We start from the raw sequence: 18,726 nt of genomic DNA on the forward strand, positions 1-18,726 counted from the left end.
GCTTGACCTTTTTTAGGATTATTTTTTGAAGCCAAGTGGATGTGCTAAGAAGAGAAAGTCTTTCACCACAACATTTAGGTTTTACTTCAAGCCCCCTTATCTGGTTATTTGCGTATTCTATTCACTGTCTAAAGTTCAGTGAAGGGAACTTGCTGTTTATCAAAAGTTGCAAAATCAAAATCTTGAAGTGCAACTGCACCACACTGTTTATGTAAATTGCAGTTAAAACAGTCAAACAGTTTAAAAATCAGAATTTGACGTCGTCACTGCAGCCAATTTATCAAGTGCTTCACATTCCACTATGCCTCACTGGCACAGCTCACTGCAGCTCCAATTTTAAGCCAACTCCCTGAAGACACATTTTATATTTTTTTTAAAGTTCTGGAGGATCTTTAAATAGCTCTTTGCCTAATGAGCAGTTTGGCCAGCACAGCTTTGTTCTGGATGCTGAGATCAGGACTGCAGGATGCTCTCTGGACACATCCAAATGCAATTTGTCAGGAAAACACCTCTGGAATTTGATAATGCAGCTCTTTTCCACTTCTACTCAGGAGTAAATACCTGGAACTGGCACTCCTTATTAAGCCAAGCAGCAGCACCAAGTAAAACTCAGTGTAAAAAAAAAAATCAGTGTCTTGTAGGAGAGGAGAGAAGTGGCTGTTGATAAAATCTCCAGTGTCAGTTTTCTTCCTATTTACTGTAAAAGTCACCCAAATACCAGCAGATAGCAAGGACAAGGCAGCTCTGTGTCATCTAACAGTTCTCCCTCCCTCACTGGAAAAAAGGGAAACTCTCAGGTGAGACCAGGGTGACTTTGGGGTGGAAAAGGGTGGGGGGTGCCCAGAGCAGCTGTGGCTGTCCCTGGATCCCTCAAAGTGTCTCAGGCCAGGCTGGACAGGGCTTGGAGCAGCCTGGGATAGTGGAAGGTGTCCCTGCCCATGGCAGGGGGTGGGATGGGATGAGCTTTAAGGCTCTTTCAATCCAAACCACACTAGATTCTCCGTACATTTGATCTCATCATTACTGAGCAGTTTATTGCAGTTTTCAGCTTTACTTCCAAGCTTCTGGCATGCTGCAAGAGAGCCTAGACAGAGCCTGGCCCTTCTGGAATGGGTTAATTTCCCTTCTTTTTGTGCCCAGCTATTAAATCAAGTTGTCAGAGCACTGGACTCACCTCCCAGTCCAGCAGCACCCCAGTGATGTGCTGCTGCATCCCCACATCACAACACCCTGAGGCAGAAACTCAACTCCTCTGGGCAAGAAAGGCTCAGGAGGGCCATGAAAGGCAGGCAGAGGAAGGGAGAAGGAGAGGTTAGGGTGACTCACCGATGTGATAAACCTGTACAGAGGCTGTCTCCTCTCTGTGTACTTCACTGTGATGGGGCTCAGGTCGTAGCGGAACCAGATGGCCGGGATGATGCGGCCCGTGTGGCTGTAGGCCACGTACTCCTGGGGAAAAACAGGGCAAAAACAGGGGAAAATGGCACAAAATGTGAGCAAGCTCATTCCAGAGAGTGTCTGCCAGAAAACTGCCTCTGTGGGTTTGGCCTTCACCCCCCTGTTTTGTAGCAGTGACCAGATGGAAAGAAGCAAACAGTGAATTCCTGTGTGAGTGCTCCCCTCCCATCCTTATCAGAGAGGAAAACAATCTCCTTCCAGCCTGATAATGAAGGAGCTGGGGACAGTGATGGTGATTACTCTCACCTTCATTCAGAGTTACAGGACTAAACAGAAAGGCTGTCATTGATTCTCCAGCCTAGATCTGCTCTATTTAAATACAAACAGCCTGGCTGCAGGTGAAGTTTTAGTTCTGTAAATCTAGACATAATGTACAACATATAGACATGTATGTCTATATTTTGTACATAAATAATTCACCAAACAGATGGAATTTAGTTTGTAAGAAGCTGAAAATCCCTCCTTGTCCTTGCATTCCTTTGTCAGGCCCTCTCCCCACTGGCAACGGGAATGCTTTGCCCTCTTAGTATGAATCATGTGGAACCATGTTCAAGGCACGTTTAAAACTTCTGCTGAAAGCCAGGATGAAACTTTATACAGAAAAATATTGGCAAAAGTTCAAAATATATCCCAGGCTGGTTTGGGAGAGACACCTTCCAGATTTCCAGTGCCACTCTCCTTTAATCCATTTGTTTCCTAGGAGGTCCAGTCACAGCCACAGGACAGCACCCAGCAGGACACACAGCCCAGTACCAGCACTAAATTGCTAACTAAAGCCACATCTTCCTGAGATAATATTTTGTCTGAGCTGTCAGTGGAGATAGGTATCAGTTTTCAGACATTCAAAGGGTGAAGAGAAATCCCAGGAAAGCAGGCTGGGACCCAGAGTCCAAGGAGAGCCCAGTGCCACACTCAGCCCTGTGACAAGGTGCCAGCTCACATCTCCTCTCCTGTGCAATTCTACTTCACAAAGAGGCAAAGACAGCCTCAAATACTTCAGAAAAATAAAAAAAAGAGCAAGCAGCAGGACACTTGTGAGCATGACACAAAAAAAAGACACAAAAGAAAAATTATTTTTGCTCTCTGTGTGATGGTGAGGCAGTATTTATCTTCAATAATCTTATATAAATCCCAAATTTCCCTATTTTTAGGTGGTTCATCCCATGATGACAAGAGAAGCAGAAGACGCCAGTCATGACATTTTCAGGCTTTTATTGGAGTTCTGCAGCTCACTTTGGGACAGTGGTTCTGTGGGAAGGAAGGAGACAGAGGAGCTAAGAGAGGAGACGGAGTTTGTACCCTCCAGACTCTCCTCAGAGCAGCCACTCTGTGCCAGACTGGTCCAGGGGCTTCCCACTTCCCTTTCCCACTGCTCAGTGTGAAGGATGGAAGCACCAGGAGCAGAAAGCACAGCTGTGCTTCTCAGCACCTCAGTTTTGACAGAACTGACCTCATTTTTGCCTTCCTCTCCCCTTCTCCCCACCAGCACTCCTGCCCTAATGAGTCAGACTTGGCTGAACGCCCCAATTTGCAGCCAAGCTCACAGAAGTGTCAAAAGCTCCTGCTATTTTCCAAATTACTTTCAGAACTCCTGTCACAGGAGTCTTATCAGAACAGCAGTTGTGACATTAAGCAGAACAAATACACTGTAATCTGAACAGAGGGAGATGTCCAAATCCCTGGGACACACCACACAAGCAAGCCCAAAAGTCACCAGGCAGGAACATTAATCTGAGACCTAGTCCAGGAGAGTGTGTGCTTAATTATCACTTAGGGCAAACTAGAAGTAGATATTACAAACAGAGTTTGGACTTTCATTTAGCATCCAAATGGCAAATAATTTTCAACTGGAAGATGCTTTCTACTGTAAAGAATAAACAGGGTCCTTTTTTTCTGTAAAAAAAATCAATACATTGAATTATTAAAATGCTGGATGTGGCACTCAGTGCTCCGGGCTGGGTGACAAGGTGGGAATTGATCAGGATTGGTGATCTTGGATCTTTTCTAAACTAATGGATTCTGTGATAATTCACTATCATAATGCAGGGACTGTGAAATACTCAACCACCACATATTTGCTGCTTCAGTTCAGTGACTTAATGTCTGAAATAAACATTTGTAAAAAGCTAAAAACTCTGCTGATTTATTTGTCTCGTCCATCCATCACAAGCGAGACTGTTTAGTTACTAAAACCAGGTGTCAGTGATGTTTCATGTGCTCAGCTGGATTACAGTTTCCATTGAGATGCACCTTGCCAGGCACAACGGGAGTTCCTGCAGCCTGTAAACACCTCCCACACAATTTACAGAAATCCTCATCAGCTAAACTGACAGGTGAGCACGCCAGGAGGAAGAAGAGGAATGAAAGCACCACCACCACCACAAACCCTCCCAAGCCTGGCAAACTCCAGCAGCAGGAAAAGCCCCACTCTGAGGAGCTTCAGTTCCTCCTTCTCCCAGCAGAGGCTACTGCTCACCTACAAACCCACAGGGCACAGAGAGCAGCAGGAGGGGAGCAACGGTGGCTGAGCATCCCCTGGGGTGCAGAGAGGAGCCTGTGGGTGGAGAGGCAGCTGCTGCTTTACCTTGTTGGCCACGGTGTACTGGTAGGAGTAGCGCTGCTTGCCGCTCATGTCCTCGTACACCGTGGGCACAATCTTCAGGATGTAGTCGTGAGAGGCAAGGGCTGCGCTCAGGGAAGGAAGGGAAGGACATGTTAGCACTGAGAGAAAGGAGCCAGCCCACAGAACAAGTCACAAAAAAGGGTGACTCCCTCCTCCTTATCTCAGGGACAAAGCTCCACGTGCCACATTTGTGCCCTTTGCTCAGAACTCTGGCGGGTGCTTGGGTGACACCAGGAGCCGCCCACCACTTCTGCAGGACCACAACCCACCCAAGGTTTGGGTTACTCCAACCTTCCTAACTGCCTGCAACTATAAATGGTAACACTTTCATCACCTCACCAACAGCCTGGTTAAAGCAGGAACTGGCTGAGGTTAGGGCTGCAGCCCACTGAGATCATTTTGACTAAAAAACCTGAGCTATCACAACCTGTGTACTTCTATTTCTTTCTTGCTTTCTCATCTCCCTTCTCCTACAGCTCCTTAACTTTTTTTTTTTCATTATTTAAATGGCTCATTCCAGTTTTTGTGTCTGCTAAAGCAGTTCTAAAACAGAATTCTAAACGACATCTCTAAAGGATCCTCTAGCCAAGTGTAACACGATGACATTTGGCTCCTGGAGGTAAAAAAACCCCAAACCACAACTGTATAGCTTCAGGAACAGCCACAGAAATTTTGTTCCAAGGAATGGACAGGACTGATGTCCTGGAGGAGCCTGAACATTTAAGAGACAACTCTCCACACTGAACTGTAGCATGCATTGAATTTTCCTTTTTGTGCTGGGCCATGAAAATGTCCCTCTTGCCATCCACAGAGCAGAAATTTCAAGGCAATTTGCAACACAAGTACAAGGCAAAGTTCTGGCGGAAGTAACAGCAGCAAAGGGACACTACAGGAACAGGATATGGATAAAAAACTCCACAAGGACTGCAAAGGACCTTTTGGGCTAAGCACTGGAGGAAATGGAAATGTCAGCCAGCAATGTCTGGATGATTTTGGCTAAAGAAGCAAATGAAAGACCAGCATACAGCAGTGTTGCATGAATGGCCCTGCTTTCCCTCCTGCAGAGGGTGGCTGAGAGCTGCAGTGCCCAGGAATACCCACGGTTTGAGCTGAGCTTGTCTGCTCCCTCCAAGGCATTGAATGCTCCGTGGACGTTATGGACCTGGAAAGCAAAAAGGAGGATGAAGAAACTCTGCTCTGACTTGATACTCTTGACCTTTGCTTCCCTACCCTGTAACCAGCCTGATTCAACCCTTCCAAAAAAACAAAGCCTCGACCCAGTGAAAGATGACCCCAAATATCTTTCAGTGACCATCATCACAGTGGTTGGCTCCAAGTGAAAAAGCTGATTTCACAACATCTTACAAGATGAAACTCCAAAACCACTCCAAAGCTAAAGGAATTGCAGTTGGAAGAGGCCAGTTGTGAAATTTTCACCGTGAGGTATTTCCTAAGAGCTTTGCAGAGGTAACTGTGAAATTAATTTTATCAGGCTGAAAGGGAAATAGATGGGAGTCACACTGGGGCTAGAACTCAGCAGTTTTCTCCTCTAAAGGTGGCTGGTGTCAGGGCAGCTGGGTCTGTACAACTCATCAGCCTTGGAGATGGCTGATGGAAGGACACATCCCAACACTGACACCCCTTCAGCTTTTCCTGCAGCTGGTTTCAGACCTGTGAGTATCTGTTTGCCCACAATAACAGCATTTCCATGCCCTGCGTCACACACTGTGACCGGGAGTCTGATCTCCAGCAACAGAATGATCCACGTGTGAACTCTCCAGGCAGGGAAAAGCCCATGGCAGCAGCTGTAGGTCAGGGGTTGTGCTGCTCACAAAGTACAAAGAAGGTACAAAGAACTCCACAACCCAGAAATTCCTGACCTTAAGTCAGACAACAGGGAAGAAGAGTTTGGAGGGAGGATTTGGTCAGGGGTGTGACAGTTTCACCTCACCAACAGGGCACTGCCATCTCCTTCCCAGACCCTCTCAACACGTGTCTGTCTCATCCTCATGGGCATTTCCCTGTTCCAAACACTACAGAGTGGATGAGGGAGGAAGCAGCAAGTGAACCAGTTCTGCTCAGCAGAAAGGAAATTCTGGACAGACAAAATCAGCTGCAAGCTCAACTGGAAGGTGCTGGGAACAGGAGCAGAGCAAAAGCAACAGCTGATCCTGCTGCAAGGCCTTCTGCTCTGCTGGAACCACGCACAACCTCCACCACTCCCATACTACATCTGCAGGATGTGTTCATTCTTTACTTGCTGTAAAAGGCATAAGAAGAAAAGGAGGCCCCTGGAGTGGGCTACAGTGTTGTGTTCCATTCTTGATACAGCTAAGAAGTCTCTTACAGAATATCTGCACCAGAGACTTTAAGGTCCGCTTCAAAATTCTGGTGGATTTTCCCCTCATCAAGACCAAAATTCAAACCAATGAGTTCTTACCTCCGGCCATCAGGTAACCCAGTAAAGAGAGAGATGTGGAAATAGGAGATGTTGCATTTTTAGTCATAATTTCTACTGACTTCTACATTATGGTGTTAAATAATCCTGGCTTTAACCTTGTCAGGAGAGTTGTCCACCCCTGACAGTAAAAAGGCATCATCTCCTGCTCTCCTCATCCCTCTCCTTACTGGCTCACCTGACATGCAGGAAATCATGCAGTGAGTTTTAATTCTGCAGGTTTTCATGCTGATCTCATCTAAATGAGGATGAAAAATCTGCAGGAAGTCTGCCACAATTGTGCACAAAGTACTACTGATGAAGACTCAAAGCTCATTCAGTGCCAGATGATATTTAAATCTCTGCTTCAAAGAGACTGGTTTTTCTGGAGAACACAGCCTGTCCCTCAGTGGATCACTGTGGCAGAGTCAGCCCCAGCCCACAAAGAACAAACTCCCAGCACATGACACAAGTGAATGAGGAGCTCCTCACCCTCTGTAAGGAATATAAGCTTTTATTACATCAAAGCAGGTGGAGACAGCCTGAAATATTCAAAGGTGCACCTAGGCAGACTGAAAGCTCCCCACACTTGCTGAGTCGTGGTAGCACCTGTTTGGTGAAGATATCCTTCTTTAATTTGTGCTGCTGAACTGCTGCTTGCCTGCAGCACCTCAGACCACGAGCAGTCATCCTCAACTCTGAACATACTCAACCTGCCCCAGTCAGGAGCCAACTCCACGTTTGCCAGACAGGCTTCTCACCACAAGAACTGAAGACACTTTGCTGCTTGTCTCTCCAGGCTCCTCCTCCATGCTGATTCACACTCCAGCTGCCTTTCCCCAGCGCTCCACGATAAAACAATGGGAATGCTCCCTCAGAGCACCCATTTCCCACGCAGGCTGCACAACTCCCCATTACCACTCACCTCCTATTTTTCATAATCTCAGTGTGCTTTACAGACATTAAGCCAAGCTTATTTATACGCTAATATTTCCTCGTTCCCACACAAGATAATTCCTAAAAGGAGCCGGGAGCAGAACCAGAAGACTACAAAGCAACACTGAGACTTGTTAGCATGAAAAAGGGCTTTGGAAGTGGGTGGACAAGGAGCAGACTAATGAGACGTCTGTGCTGAGGGAAGAAGATTACAGAGAGACTAAGGGTAAGCAATGTTTAGGGTGAGTCTCAAGCTGGGTGTGCACATGTGGAACTCCCACCTGCGAGGGCAGCTCCTTGGAAGTAGGCTAGTGCTGTAATCTGTCCTTATTGAGAAATCAGGTAATATTACATAACTTGCAGCACCTGGTGAAATTCTATCCACTGGGCAAGTGCATGCATTCAGCTTCTTCCCAGCAGGGAATTGGCAGTGCTAAGTCTAACTTGTGTTTCACAGAGCAAATTTGACTAATAGGTGTCTGCTATACAGGTAGAGTGAAGTGAATTAATTAAAAAGAGCTTGACTGCTGCTGTGGTGAACACAGTAGCCAGCACATCTTCCCTGAGTGCATCACTGCTCCTCCACAAAAGCAGAAAGGTTTGTTTGCTGTGTTCATGCTAAAACCAGGATTTTGCTGAGCCACAAACCCTCATTTCTAACTCTCTCCACGGAGTTTTTCAAAAGCACTCTGAGTTTCAGAAGAACACAGCACAGTTGCCCTGTGACTGGACACTGCTCCTGCCCCAGCTGGTGGCAGCTGGGAACTCTTCCAGCCTCGAGCTTACGTTGCAGGGACACCCAGGCCTTCCATGAAACCAAAGAGTCTAACATTAAACCACTCTCACTGCATTCCCCTGGAGCCAGGGAAGTCTCAGGACTCACCTGTAGCTTGTCCCCAAATGAGAGCTTGTGGATGACGTGAGTCATGTCGGGGTTCTGGGGCTGCGCCGTCGCGCTGTGCGTCGACACGTGGAAGTTACCAGGGACCTAAAATTAGCCACGACAGGGAAGACAGGATTTCACATTTTATCCCTCAAGGCATTGCCAGGCTCTGTGCTGTGACACGGGAATGCCTGGATCCATCCAGGAAGATGGGAGAATCCCTGATACCTTCCTGCAGCTGACCAACACCACCGCACCCGGGTCCTGCAGCCCGGAGTCTGGCACCCCACACTGCTGATGGTCCTGACCAGGGGATGAGGAGTGGGTCACTCCCAGCTCCAGGGATTCCCCAGCACTTAAGGCTATGTCTTTCATCCCTATTAAAATAAAATTCCTGTCTCTCTTGCTCAATGTCTTACTCCCACATCTGGCGTTTGCAAAGGGGCCCACTGCTGCAGAGCAGCCCAGGAAGCTGGGGATGTATTTCTCTTCTGGTACCAGTCATGAGCAACTTTACCTCCGAGATTGTGTGCAAGAATAACTTTTATATAAAGAGAAAATCCACCACCAAACCCATGTGGGCATCCCATACAAACTAACCTAGATCTTCCCCTTGGCAGGAGCCAGCAAGAGCCCTTCCTTTTATTTTTTTTTAGTGGAGGGAAATACAAAGAACTGAAAAGCAAAAGTTTCACCTAAAGGCTCAGTTCCAAGACAGAAAATGAGCCCTGGTGTCTCTCTGATGGCACCACTCTGCATGCATGCACTTTTCAGGTCACTAGCCCTAAAGTCCTTCAGCAGATTCAGCTCAATCACTGCCATGGAGGGTGCAAGAATATTTTCCCATTGAGAAAAGGTTGTGAAATGAAGCAACCCTGAGGAGCAATGTGGCACAGCCCAAGGCAGGAGTGGGAGGGTGGTTATACAACTGCTGCCCAGCTGCTCTCTGCAGAGACACCTCACCAGCAGGGCCATGGGAGGCCACATGCCCTTCCATGTGCTTTCAGGAAAGCTGATTTAATGACCTGAGGAACAGCAGCGCACTCCTGGGAGCACTTTCAGGTGTGGACACCAGCTGTGTCATAAACAAGCTGAGCAAACAGGGCGTCAGGCCCTGCAGCAAGCAGCTCACACCAGCATCTCACTGTCACCCTGTCCTCCCTCAGCAGCTGGGACAGCAACACCCCAGTGCAAGCCCTGGTCAGGTTCCCAAGGTTGGCCAGGTCCCACTCCAGCTCCCAGCCTGTCCAGTTCCTGCCAAGGCACTGCAGACTGCCAGGTCACACACAAGAGATTTGGGCTTCCAGAGCCACAAGTCCTGGCTCAGCTCCCCTGCCTGTGACAGCTGTCCCAGCCACCAAATGAGACACAAATGAGCAGTGGAGGAAGCTCCTCACTGCCACATTCTGCACCCCCTTCTGGGGCTGCTCTGTGAGCAGGACACACCACATCCAGCACACAAACCCCCAGGCACCTCAGCTCTGTGCTCTGGGAATTGTCTGGGCAAGAACTTTCCAGAAGCCCTTTCCCAGTTTTGTGGACTACCAGCTGCCAGCCATCCTGGTGGCTTGGAGATGAGGAAAAAAATCCTCTTTTTAAATCTCTAATCCTTTCCATGCCACAGAATCAGCAAGAAGTCCTGTCTGTTATTTTTAGATGTGCTTTAACACGACCTGGGAGGAAAAGAAGGAAGGAGGATTTTGTAGCCTGTGGTAGACCAAGAGGAGTGAATAAAGGGTGTGCCCTTCTTAGGACATCACTGGGTCCCACCAGCGCCTCCCCCACCCCAGCAAGTCATCTCCAGCATTACATAGCAAGATTATTCAATCTTGAACACACCCAGACCAAAGAGGAGCCTCCTCCAGGCCTGGATTTTCATTCCTTGAGACAGAAGCAGAGCATCCCCAGCAAGCATGCATGGGGCCACGTGCTGTATTCCAAACATCCCAGCAGGAGCCTGGCACCCTCCAGCAGGGAACATTCCTGTCATTCTGCAGCTCTCAGAACAAAGGAGAGCTGGGATGCAGCCACTGCCAGAGACCTCTCCACACTGAGTCGGGGTTTGGAGGTGCAGAAGTCGTGAGGAGTAAACACAGGAGCCCGCTGGCATCTGCAGGGTTTTCACACATCCCCTGGACATGGGGCTGCTGCAGAGAGCTGCTCTCCCTGATCAGCAGTTCTGTCTCCATTACCTGCTTTGGAGAGTGAAGCAAACCCCTGATCTAACACATTCCCTGTGGGTCTGGCCATGCAGCCTCCTCTCCCCACACTGACTTGAATTTCTGTCTGACCAGGGTCATAAACACACACAACACGGCAGGACAGACACAGATTTCCAAACTTTCATTTTTACAAATGGATCCTGCCAGCATCTCCCCAGCCAGCACACCCTCACCCACTGTCACTGTCAGTGCCACTGACCTTGTTGATGCTGAAATGGCCCTCAAACCTGCAGCCATCCCCATTATTGAGAGGGATCTTCATCGAGTTGTCAATGTGACCCACTTCATGCCTTCCCATTTCATCCTGGATGTCCAGTCCAACCACTGCAGGGGTGGGAGGGAAAAGATAATTAAAAAAAAAAAGTCAAACAAAATAACTAACAGGAAGGTTGCACAGGAAAAGTATGTATTGCTTTCACTTGAAAAAAAATCCACACCTTTTTTCCTGACATTTGACTAAACTGAGGTGATAATGCCCTTTGTCAAAAATTGTTATACCAGAAAAGCTTTGTAACCAAACTTTTCACGCTGCCTATCTGACACAAATACACCTCCCATGTCCTGGCAGCTGCCTGCACTCCCAATCACACAAACAGAACAACTTCAGGCAGACAAGGCAGGAGACCTGGGAAGAGCCAACAACCAGCTGGTGCATTCACAGCTCCAAACGGAACTTGGGAGGTTTCTTGCTCCCAGACACCAAAAGGTTGCTATTAAACAATAAATAAAATAAAAAAAGCAAGGAAATGAGATTCAGAAAGAAGCCAGTGAAGGAGATCAGCCACTAACACATGGTCCAAGAAAACAGGTGCCCTGGCCTGGAACAGAAAGCAATGGGATATTGGCAGAGGCTGCAGCTACTTATTTCCATCCTGTTACAGAAGAAGGGCCATTGCACCAGCCTGGGCCCATTTCAAGTATTACTTAAAGCACAAAGAAAAGCTGCTAAGTGAAAGGGTACTCACATTCACAGTGCAGGTTTGGCAAACTGATGTTCAGGTTCACTTCTATTTTCCCTCCACTGTCTTTGTCTGGGTCATCCACGTAGAGCTCATTAACTCTGGAGGGCAGAAACACAGGGCTCAGGGCTGCTTCCCACAGGGAAAACCCAACAGCTTGCATGGGGAGGGGGAAAAGGACACTGGAAAGAGGAGGTTTGATTGTGTGATGGCTACAGCAGAGTTACAGAGAGAAGGGAAAGCTCTCCAGGATGGAACGGGGGCAAATCACGGCTTAATTTGATTCCTTGCTCGGCAAGTGCAGGAGACTCTAAGTAAGTTCTGCACTAGTAAAAAACAAAACTTCTGTTCTGTGCTTCCTGTACTCTTCTCCACCCTGAGGTTTCAGAGGTGCTACAAAACAAGAGCCTAATGCTGAAGAGATGGCAGGTTATTGATCCACCCCTCCCTGCCCTGGGCTGCTGCTCCTTTTAGGCAGGAGGGAAGCATGTGTTTTTCCACTTGTGCCACAAATAGTTCTAGAGAAAGGCTGCTCTCAGCTACCCCCAGGAAAGCTTATTTGTGTCACTAATTGCCTTTTGTTATTGCCACCCAGCTGACAGAGCAGCAGCAAGAGAAGGAAGGCAGCAGGACATATTTGTATTCCTCTCCTTAATATCACATTTCAGGCTATGAATGGTAAGCAAAAGTGGTGACTAAAATTGAGGAGAAGGGGATTTGAGCCAGGAACAGATGGGCAGAAACATCCTGGGCAGCAGGATCTCACACACTGCACCAGCCTCCCAAAGAGTAATGTTGTCTCATAGCACCCACAGTGCTGGCACGCATCTCACAGGAGACAAAACACAGATAGAGAGGCAGAGGAATGCAGGAGTATAAATATTTATTGTTGGCACACACGATCCATCCGACACGTAAAAATAAACCAAAACAACCCCAGTGCTGGATTTGCTGAATGGTCCTGGAGAATCCACTCTGGGGAGACTCACCCCATTGAACTGAGACGATGCTGAGATTACCTAGAAGCTCTTTTCCCTGTTCAACAAATAAGATTTGACAATTTATCTTCCAGCTGGGCAGATTATAAAGCTATGGGAGCTTAGATTCAGGCAAATTACATAAAATAAAACGAGTTAAGTGCTCTGCAGCATTTTTATTTTACATTCAAAGTGCACTAAACTCTTTGACAAGCCCCAATGGAGAGTCCACATGCTAAGAGTCAAAGCAGAGTAAGGCAGCTACAAGACAGATTCAGAGAGATTTTGCCCTGGTGATACATCTCTGGGCCACGACGAACTGTTTGCCCTGTGGATGCAGAAGAAACAAACCTTCACACTGAGAAACACACATGCTGCCAGGTTTTTTGGAGGCCATTACTCACAGGTCAGTGGGGTTTACAGACACTCATTTAAAACCAGCACAGCACTTGTCTTCGGCTTCACAGCCCTACCTTTCTCTGGTTTTAATTGGCTTGACAGGTTGCTTGCAATCATTACTCAACCTATTTTTCAAGTGATTAATAAAAATGACACAGAGGGAGGGGAAAGATTGCTCATCAGTGACCTAGTTAGCAGCTTTTTGGCTGAGCCCTCTCCTCCTGGGTGGAATGCATTCTCTCCTCTACGTGTTCATTACTGCCAGATTGGGCAGATTGGATTAAGTCATATATCCAAATAAGGCCTGGGAGGAGCAGCCCCAGCCAGGACGGGCACTAATCCCCCAGAGCAAGGCACCTCTCAGTGCTGCCCCAGTGTGCCCCCATCCATTTCCCAGCCCCAGCCCACGTCAGAAACCCGGGCTCCATCCCAGGGCTGTGCTGGCCGAGATGCCCAGGGATGCCCAGCAGTGCCACCTCGGTGTTCCTGGCTAAAGGAGCGTTCACAGCAGGGCTGGCAGAGCACAGCCAGCTCCAGCAGCTCAGCCCAACATCCCAGCTCTCTGGAGAAAAGCCCTAGCACTGCCAGAGTTTGTATTTGCTGATTTCTAACCCTGAACCTGTCAGGAATCGTGCAGCTCCAGCAGCGAAGGCGCAGCAGCCGCTCGGTGATGAGAGAGTGAGAAAGAAATTTCTGATTTCTCTGGCAGAAATCAGAGCATGAACTGTTCAGGGGGAGCCCGTGGGAGCTCTGACAAGTGCTGAGCTCACCTGGCTGCTGGCTGGATCACTGAGGCACAGGGAAGTAGGGCAGCTTGTGCAGGTCACACAGCCCATGAGCTGCAGGAGAAGCAAACTGGTTTCCTGTCCCACAGCCCAGTCACTGGACCAGTGGCTCCCAGCCTGTCCCTTGGGCAAGGCTCACTGCCACTTCCTCCTCCTCCTCCTCTTCACCCAGTAGCCCTCTGCCCCTCTCCAGCTCATGTTCCAAATTTCACAACCCAATCTATCACTGCACAGACATCAGGCAGCTCGTACAGTGATCCTTCCTTTCCTTCCCCACATTTCAACCACAGCCTCACCTTTCATGGAGCACCCAGCCAGCTGGATCCTGTTCTCCCTCCCAGCCCAGCCACTGCCTCCTCATGGCATGGTCAGCTCCTGCTGAGGGCCCAAGCTGACAAATCCAGCTCCAAAGTGCATCCTTTGTGTGTCACTGATATTCCCTCTCAGCATGGGGAACCAAGGGTACAATGACAACACACCACAGGCTGCACTCAGCGGGGCAAACCTCACAAGAAATGTTGTTTTCAACAAACTGGACATTTCTCTCCTCTAATATTTGAAGTATTTGAATTCTGGAAATCTCACAGGTAATGCAAATTTCCATGGTCAAGGCTATTCCTGGCAGTGAACCACTGGCACCCAGGTTTGGGGGGCAAAGGGCTGGCACTCACATGTCCCTTGCCATCCTCCTGCCCAGGGCCACCAAGCCAAATTGCACACAGCCTTCCTACTGTTTAATCACTCTCCTGGGATGTCAGGAAAAGCACTCTTTACCCCCTCTAGGCACTCTCCCTGAAGGACTAACATCTCTGGTGGAAGAAAAGAAGTTGACTCTAACTTACAGGTGTCTGTCCTGGAATACAAAGTGTCCCAGTAAATCTGGGATGGTCACAAAGGAAATAAAACCCAAGGCCAGGCAGAGAGAGGCAGTGATATTGGTCATATTGTGACTCCAAAGGCAGGGTGTACCTGCTCCAAACACGAGGAGTTGGTGTTTTCCTGGCGGCTACTAAGGAATATTTGAATAAAAGCAGCACATGAAGGAGGGTGAGGGTGCAGAGCTCTGGAAGTACAAGGTGAGAGCTGGACCTCCCACCCCCGCAGAGCCTCCCACCACTGACCCGAGGAACAGCAGGGAAGTTTCTCCATGATCCACACATCAGGAATCTGCTTCACTTCTAGAAAGAGCCACTTGGAAATATTTCACATTCCTGAGTGATGCTGCTGGGCTGCTTACCCTGTCTGCTTACAAACTTCCAGCGTTCCACGCAAAAAGCTGCAGGGACCCTTTGGCCAGATCATGCCAATGGCACGTGAGGGCCCAGGCAAGGGGGCCACAGCAGCCAGAGGGCAGGCCACGGCTCCAGGGTTTTACCCAAAGAAAGTCAGACCTGTTCCCTGTGCTTTAGGTCTCAGATTTATGACACAACAGCTTCGTTTCCCCAGAAACAAAACTTCCACAGTGATTTCTTTCCACCCGGCAGCTCTGGCCACTAACTGCAGCACTTCAACAGCTGAAGAGCCTTTGGATCTGAGGGTGAGCATTGCATTCACCCTCCAGAGCTTCACACACTGTGTGGGTGCTCTCTAAACACATCTGCCTTGTCCTATGTCCTCCTTGTCCCAAGGCCCTGCTTCAGGTTTGAGCCTTTTTTCTCCCCCTTTCACAGCAAACAATCAGCCAGCCTCCTCCTCAGTCATCAGCCACAGAGAAAATGCAGCCACTTCCTCCAGAAAGCTGCACTTTACCTTGTCCTCCAACTGCCAGGAGGCACCCTCTGGTCTCCAGGACCCCATGCCTAAGAGTGAAAATAATTATTCTTTCCTGAGGAAGCCCAAAGCTTCTCAAAAGACTTTCTCAGGTGAGCCCTCTTGGCTCCACCTGCCCTTTCAGCTCTAATCAAACACCTTCCAGAAACACAACCCTCCAATGCTGAGATTCCTGCATCACCACGTTTTCAGTGGTGCTGGAACAGAGAGCATTAGACAAATCTTCTTTTCCATTTGTGTGAAGAAACAACAAGAAGCAGGTCAGAAAACTCTCTCCTGCGTCATGCGTCTGCTGCTCTGCCATTTGTCATCTCCTGCATCCCAATCAGCTCCTCAGTGTGAAGGTGCCTGTCCCAGATCAGCTGTGGAGCACGGCAAACACGCTGCCCTACAAAGGAAGGAATTACAGCTCTCCAGGAGACAGGAAGAAGGAGAAGGGCTCGAAAGACGTCAATGTAGACTTGAGTCAGGAATCGCAGGTGACATCATGACACGACCTTCCGCTTCCTGCAAGCCCACACAGGGCACAGCAACCCTGCACAAAGCTCCAGCACCTCCTCTTAGGTAATCCCCACCTTGCCTCACAAACATCAATTAAGCTTCTTACCTGCCTACCTCTCTCAGGGCTGCTGAGGATTACATCCTTCTGCAGGAAAGTCTCTGTCTCAAGGTCAGTCCGTGGCAGGAGCAGGATTACAACTCCAATTCCTTTGCCTACAAAGCTGTGCTTGGGCTGCTTGGCTCCAGCATTTCATCTGCCTCAAGTGGATGAGCCAGCAGGGTTGGAGGTGCATCTGCAGCTCAGTGGCAGGACACAGGAACTGTGGCATCCCTGGGCTTGTGCTCCCAGATTAGGGTCTGCAGCAGAAGGAGCCCCTGCTGCAGCTGGACCACACTCTGCTGCTTGGTACCATTTCCATGGGCTGAGAGCCACAAAACACACCCCACACACTCTGGAGAGCTGTGGGATAAAAAACCTCTGAAGACAGGTCTGGTGACAATCCTGCTGCTCTGCAGGATCAGTCCTGGGCATGCAAATGAATCCAGTGTGGACAAGGAACACTGCTCCCTGAAACTCCTGGAGTTTTGCTTCCTCCCACACTCCTGACAGCCTTCTTGGGCCTATCCTGTTTCAGGCCAGGAATTGGGCTTTGATCAGCCTAGTGGGTCCCTTCCAGCTCAGGATATTCCATGATTCATGGTTTATGCTTTCATGAAAAGGCAGTAATTTTACTGCAGATATTCTGCTTAAGTAATTAATTGCCTTGCGGGGGGCTCAGCTTTCCAATTAACAAACTTGTCACTTCAGACAGGTTTTTGTCTGCTATTACATTAAAAAAAAAAAAAGCAAACACTGCCAGGAACAGTCTGTTGCTTCCTACAGTGTGCTGTGGCAGATGAATTAGTGTTGAGCAGAAACATTCATACCACAAGCACCACATTCATACCCTCCTACCCCTTCCCCTGGCTGCCAATGCAAGGCAGACTAGATTAGTTAATTACATCTTTAATTCTTAATGATGGAATACTTGGAAAACTATTATTGATCTTACAGGACATAATTCATGACCTAATTAGGGTGATAAAACAGTGAGATTATCATCTTGCCAGCTATTAACGTCTAGCACTGATCTGAGTTAATTAGAAAAGAGAGGGGTGATTTCTATGCTTCTGATTTGCAACACAGCAGCAGAGGAATAAGGAGGCTGCTAAAGGCAGAACAAGCCAATTCCAGCCCTCAGATTACTCCCAACTCAGCCAACTGTTGGTTTTGCCCAGGAAAAAGCAGACACATTTAACCCTTCAGCTTAATTTCTTCAGCCACTTGAATCATTGGCTCAGTGGGACAAGAGCGTTTGATGCTGTTCATCTTTCAGAGGTTCAAACGTGGAGCACAGACCTCCTTTTCTTTATCTACAGAATTGAGGAGATTCATCAAGGTTCTTGGTTTCCACTTAGGTTGGAAAAGACCTCCAAGATCATCGAGTCCAACATGTGACCCATCCCCACCTTGTCACTGAGTGCAACATCCAGGTGTTCCCTGGACACCTCCAGGGATGGGGACATTCCAATGCCTGAAGTTTGGATGAAGTCTTCAGTCACTCTTAGTCTGGACTAAAAAAACCCTAAAAATCAAGAGGACCCTTGACTTCCAGAGTTAAACTCACCATCCCCTTAATGGCAATGATGGGTTGTGACTGAGAAAAGAAAAAAGCTCTTTCCCCTCACCAGCCCTTCACTGTGCTTTTCCTGGGAAGGATGCAGCCCCACCTAAGTGCCAAGCTGGGATTTCCTTCATGGCTGCTCACAGGCCTGTTAGGGTCATAGGATAAATCTGGAAGATGAGCAACTTGGGAGTTTTCTACCCTCCTCAGGGTTGGTCTCCCCAGGAAACCCGTCAGCAGCAGAATAGGACGTGCCTTTGGAGTGTGTTACCTCTTCCATGAGCTTCCTGCAGCGTCTTGCTTTGACTTCCTAACCGGAGCCAGCTCCTGAGCACAGCCCCAGCCCCAATGCTCATTAGAAATGCCCACACGAGGCATGACACAGCCTCCGTCCTCCCCACACAGGTAATGTTTGGGTTTAGGGCTATGACTGTGATCCTCGAGATGAGGGTGTCATTTCTTGGCTGCCTGCCACCCAGACAAGCCTTCAGCAGCTGAGACTGTAAACGCTACCACAATGGGCTGCTCAAGGAAAAACAGCTTTGAAGCTGGGCAAGACGGAGATTTCGAGTAACGCCAGGCACTGAGGCTGCTGCACTCCTGAGAACGTGGAGGAAAGTGCAGCAGTGGGCAGGAGCCTGTGAGTGCTTGGGGTCAGTGTGGTGCAGAGCAGATTCTTCTTTTCTCATGTTGCAGCACGAGCTGAACAAACCACACCAACCTCTTGCCTCAAGTGCAGCCACCGAGGGAAGCTCTCGGTGCTGAGGGTGAGACAGAGAATCCTGTGGGCACCCCTGCCCTGAAGGAGCTGTCCCTGCACACACCCCACTCACAATAACTCCGTGGAACAGGCTCTGAGGGCTCAGCAGGGAGCCTGCCACGTCTCTGATGTATAGCACCAGGCCAAGTGCTCACCTTGCCATCAGAATGGTGCAGCTCTCCCCACCCAGCCTGGCTCTCTCGAGTGCTTTAAGGGAAATACGACACAAAAGGAGAAAGAGTGATGCAGTCTCACAGCACAGCTGGCAGTGACACAGCAGGAAAGTTCATCCCATGTAACTGCACACCTGTAATCATCCAGATCCTGGCTGGCATTGGGAAACTTCAGTCTG

At 48.7% G+C, this 18,726-nt stretch overlaps 1 protein-coding gene across 1 annotated transcript in view; it reads right to left on the reverse strand.

Moving 5' to 3' along the window:
- The window catches only part of ERGIC1 (endoplasmic reticulum-golgi intermediate compartment 1), a 37,676-nt gene that overhangs the window by 6,604 nt on the left and 12,346 nt on the right, over positions 1-18,726 (reverse strand). Inside the window, exons 4-9 of the mRNA XM_031055222.1 lie at positions 11,525-11,619; positions 10,759-10,883; positions 8,338-8,442; positions 5,183-5,243; positions 4,043-4,143; positions 1,327-1,449 (exon numbers count right to left, since the gene is read on the reverse strand). Of these exons, the coding sequence (XP_030911082.1) occupies positions 1,327-1,449; positions 4,043-4,143; positions 5,183-5,243; positions 8,338-8,442; positions 10,759-10,883; positions 11,525-11,619 (610 nt within the window). The remainder of the gene's footprint in view (positions 1-1,326; positions 1,450-4,042; positions 4,144-5,182; positions 5,244-8,337; positions 8,443-10,758; positions 10,884-11,524; positions 11,620-18,726) is intronic.

This window comes from Geospiza fortis, unplaced genomic scaffold, assembly GCF_000277835.1.
Source record: "Geospiza fortis unplaced genomic scaffold, GeoFor_1.0 scaffold55, whole genome shotgun sequence".
Taxonomy (NCBI): Eukaryota; Metazoa; Chordata; class Aves; order Passeriformes; family Thraupidae; genus Geospiza; species Geospiza fortis.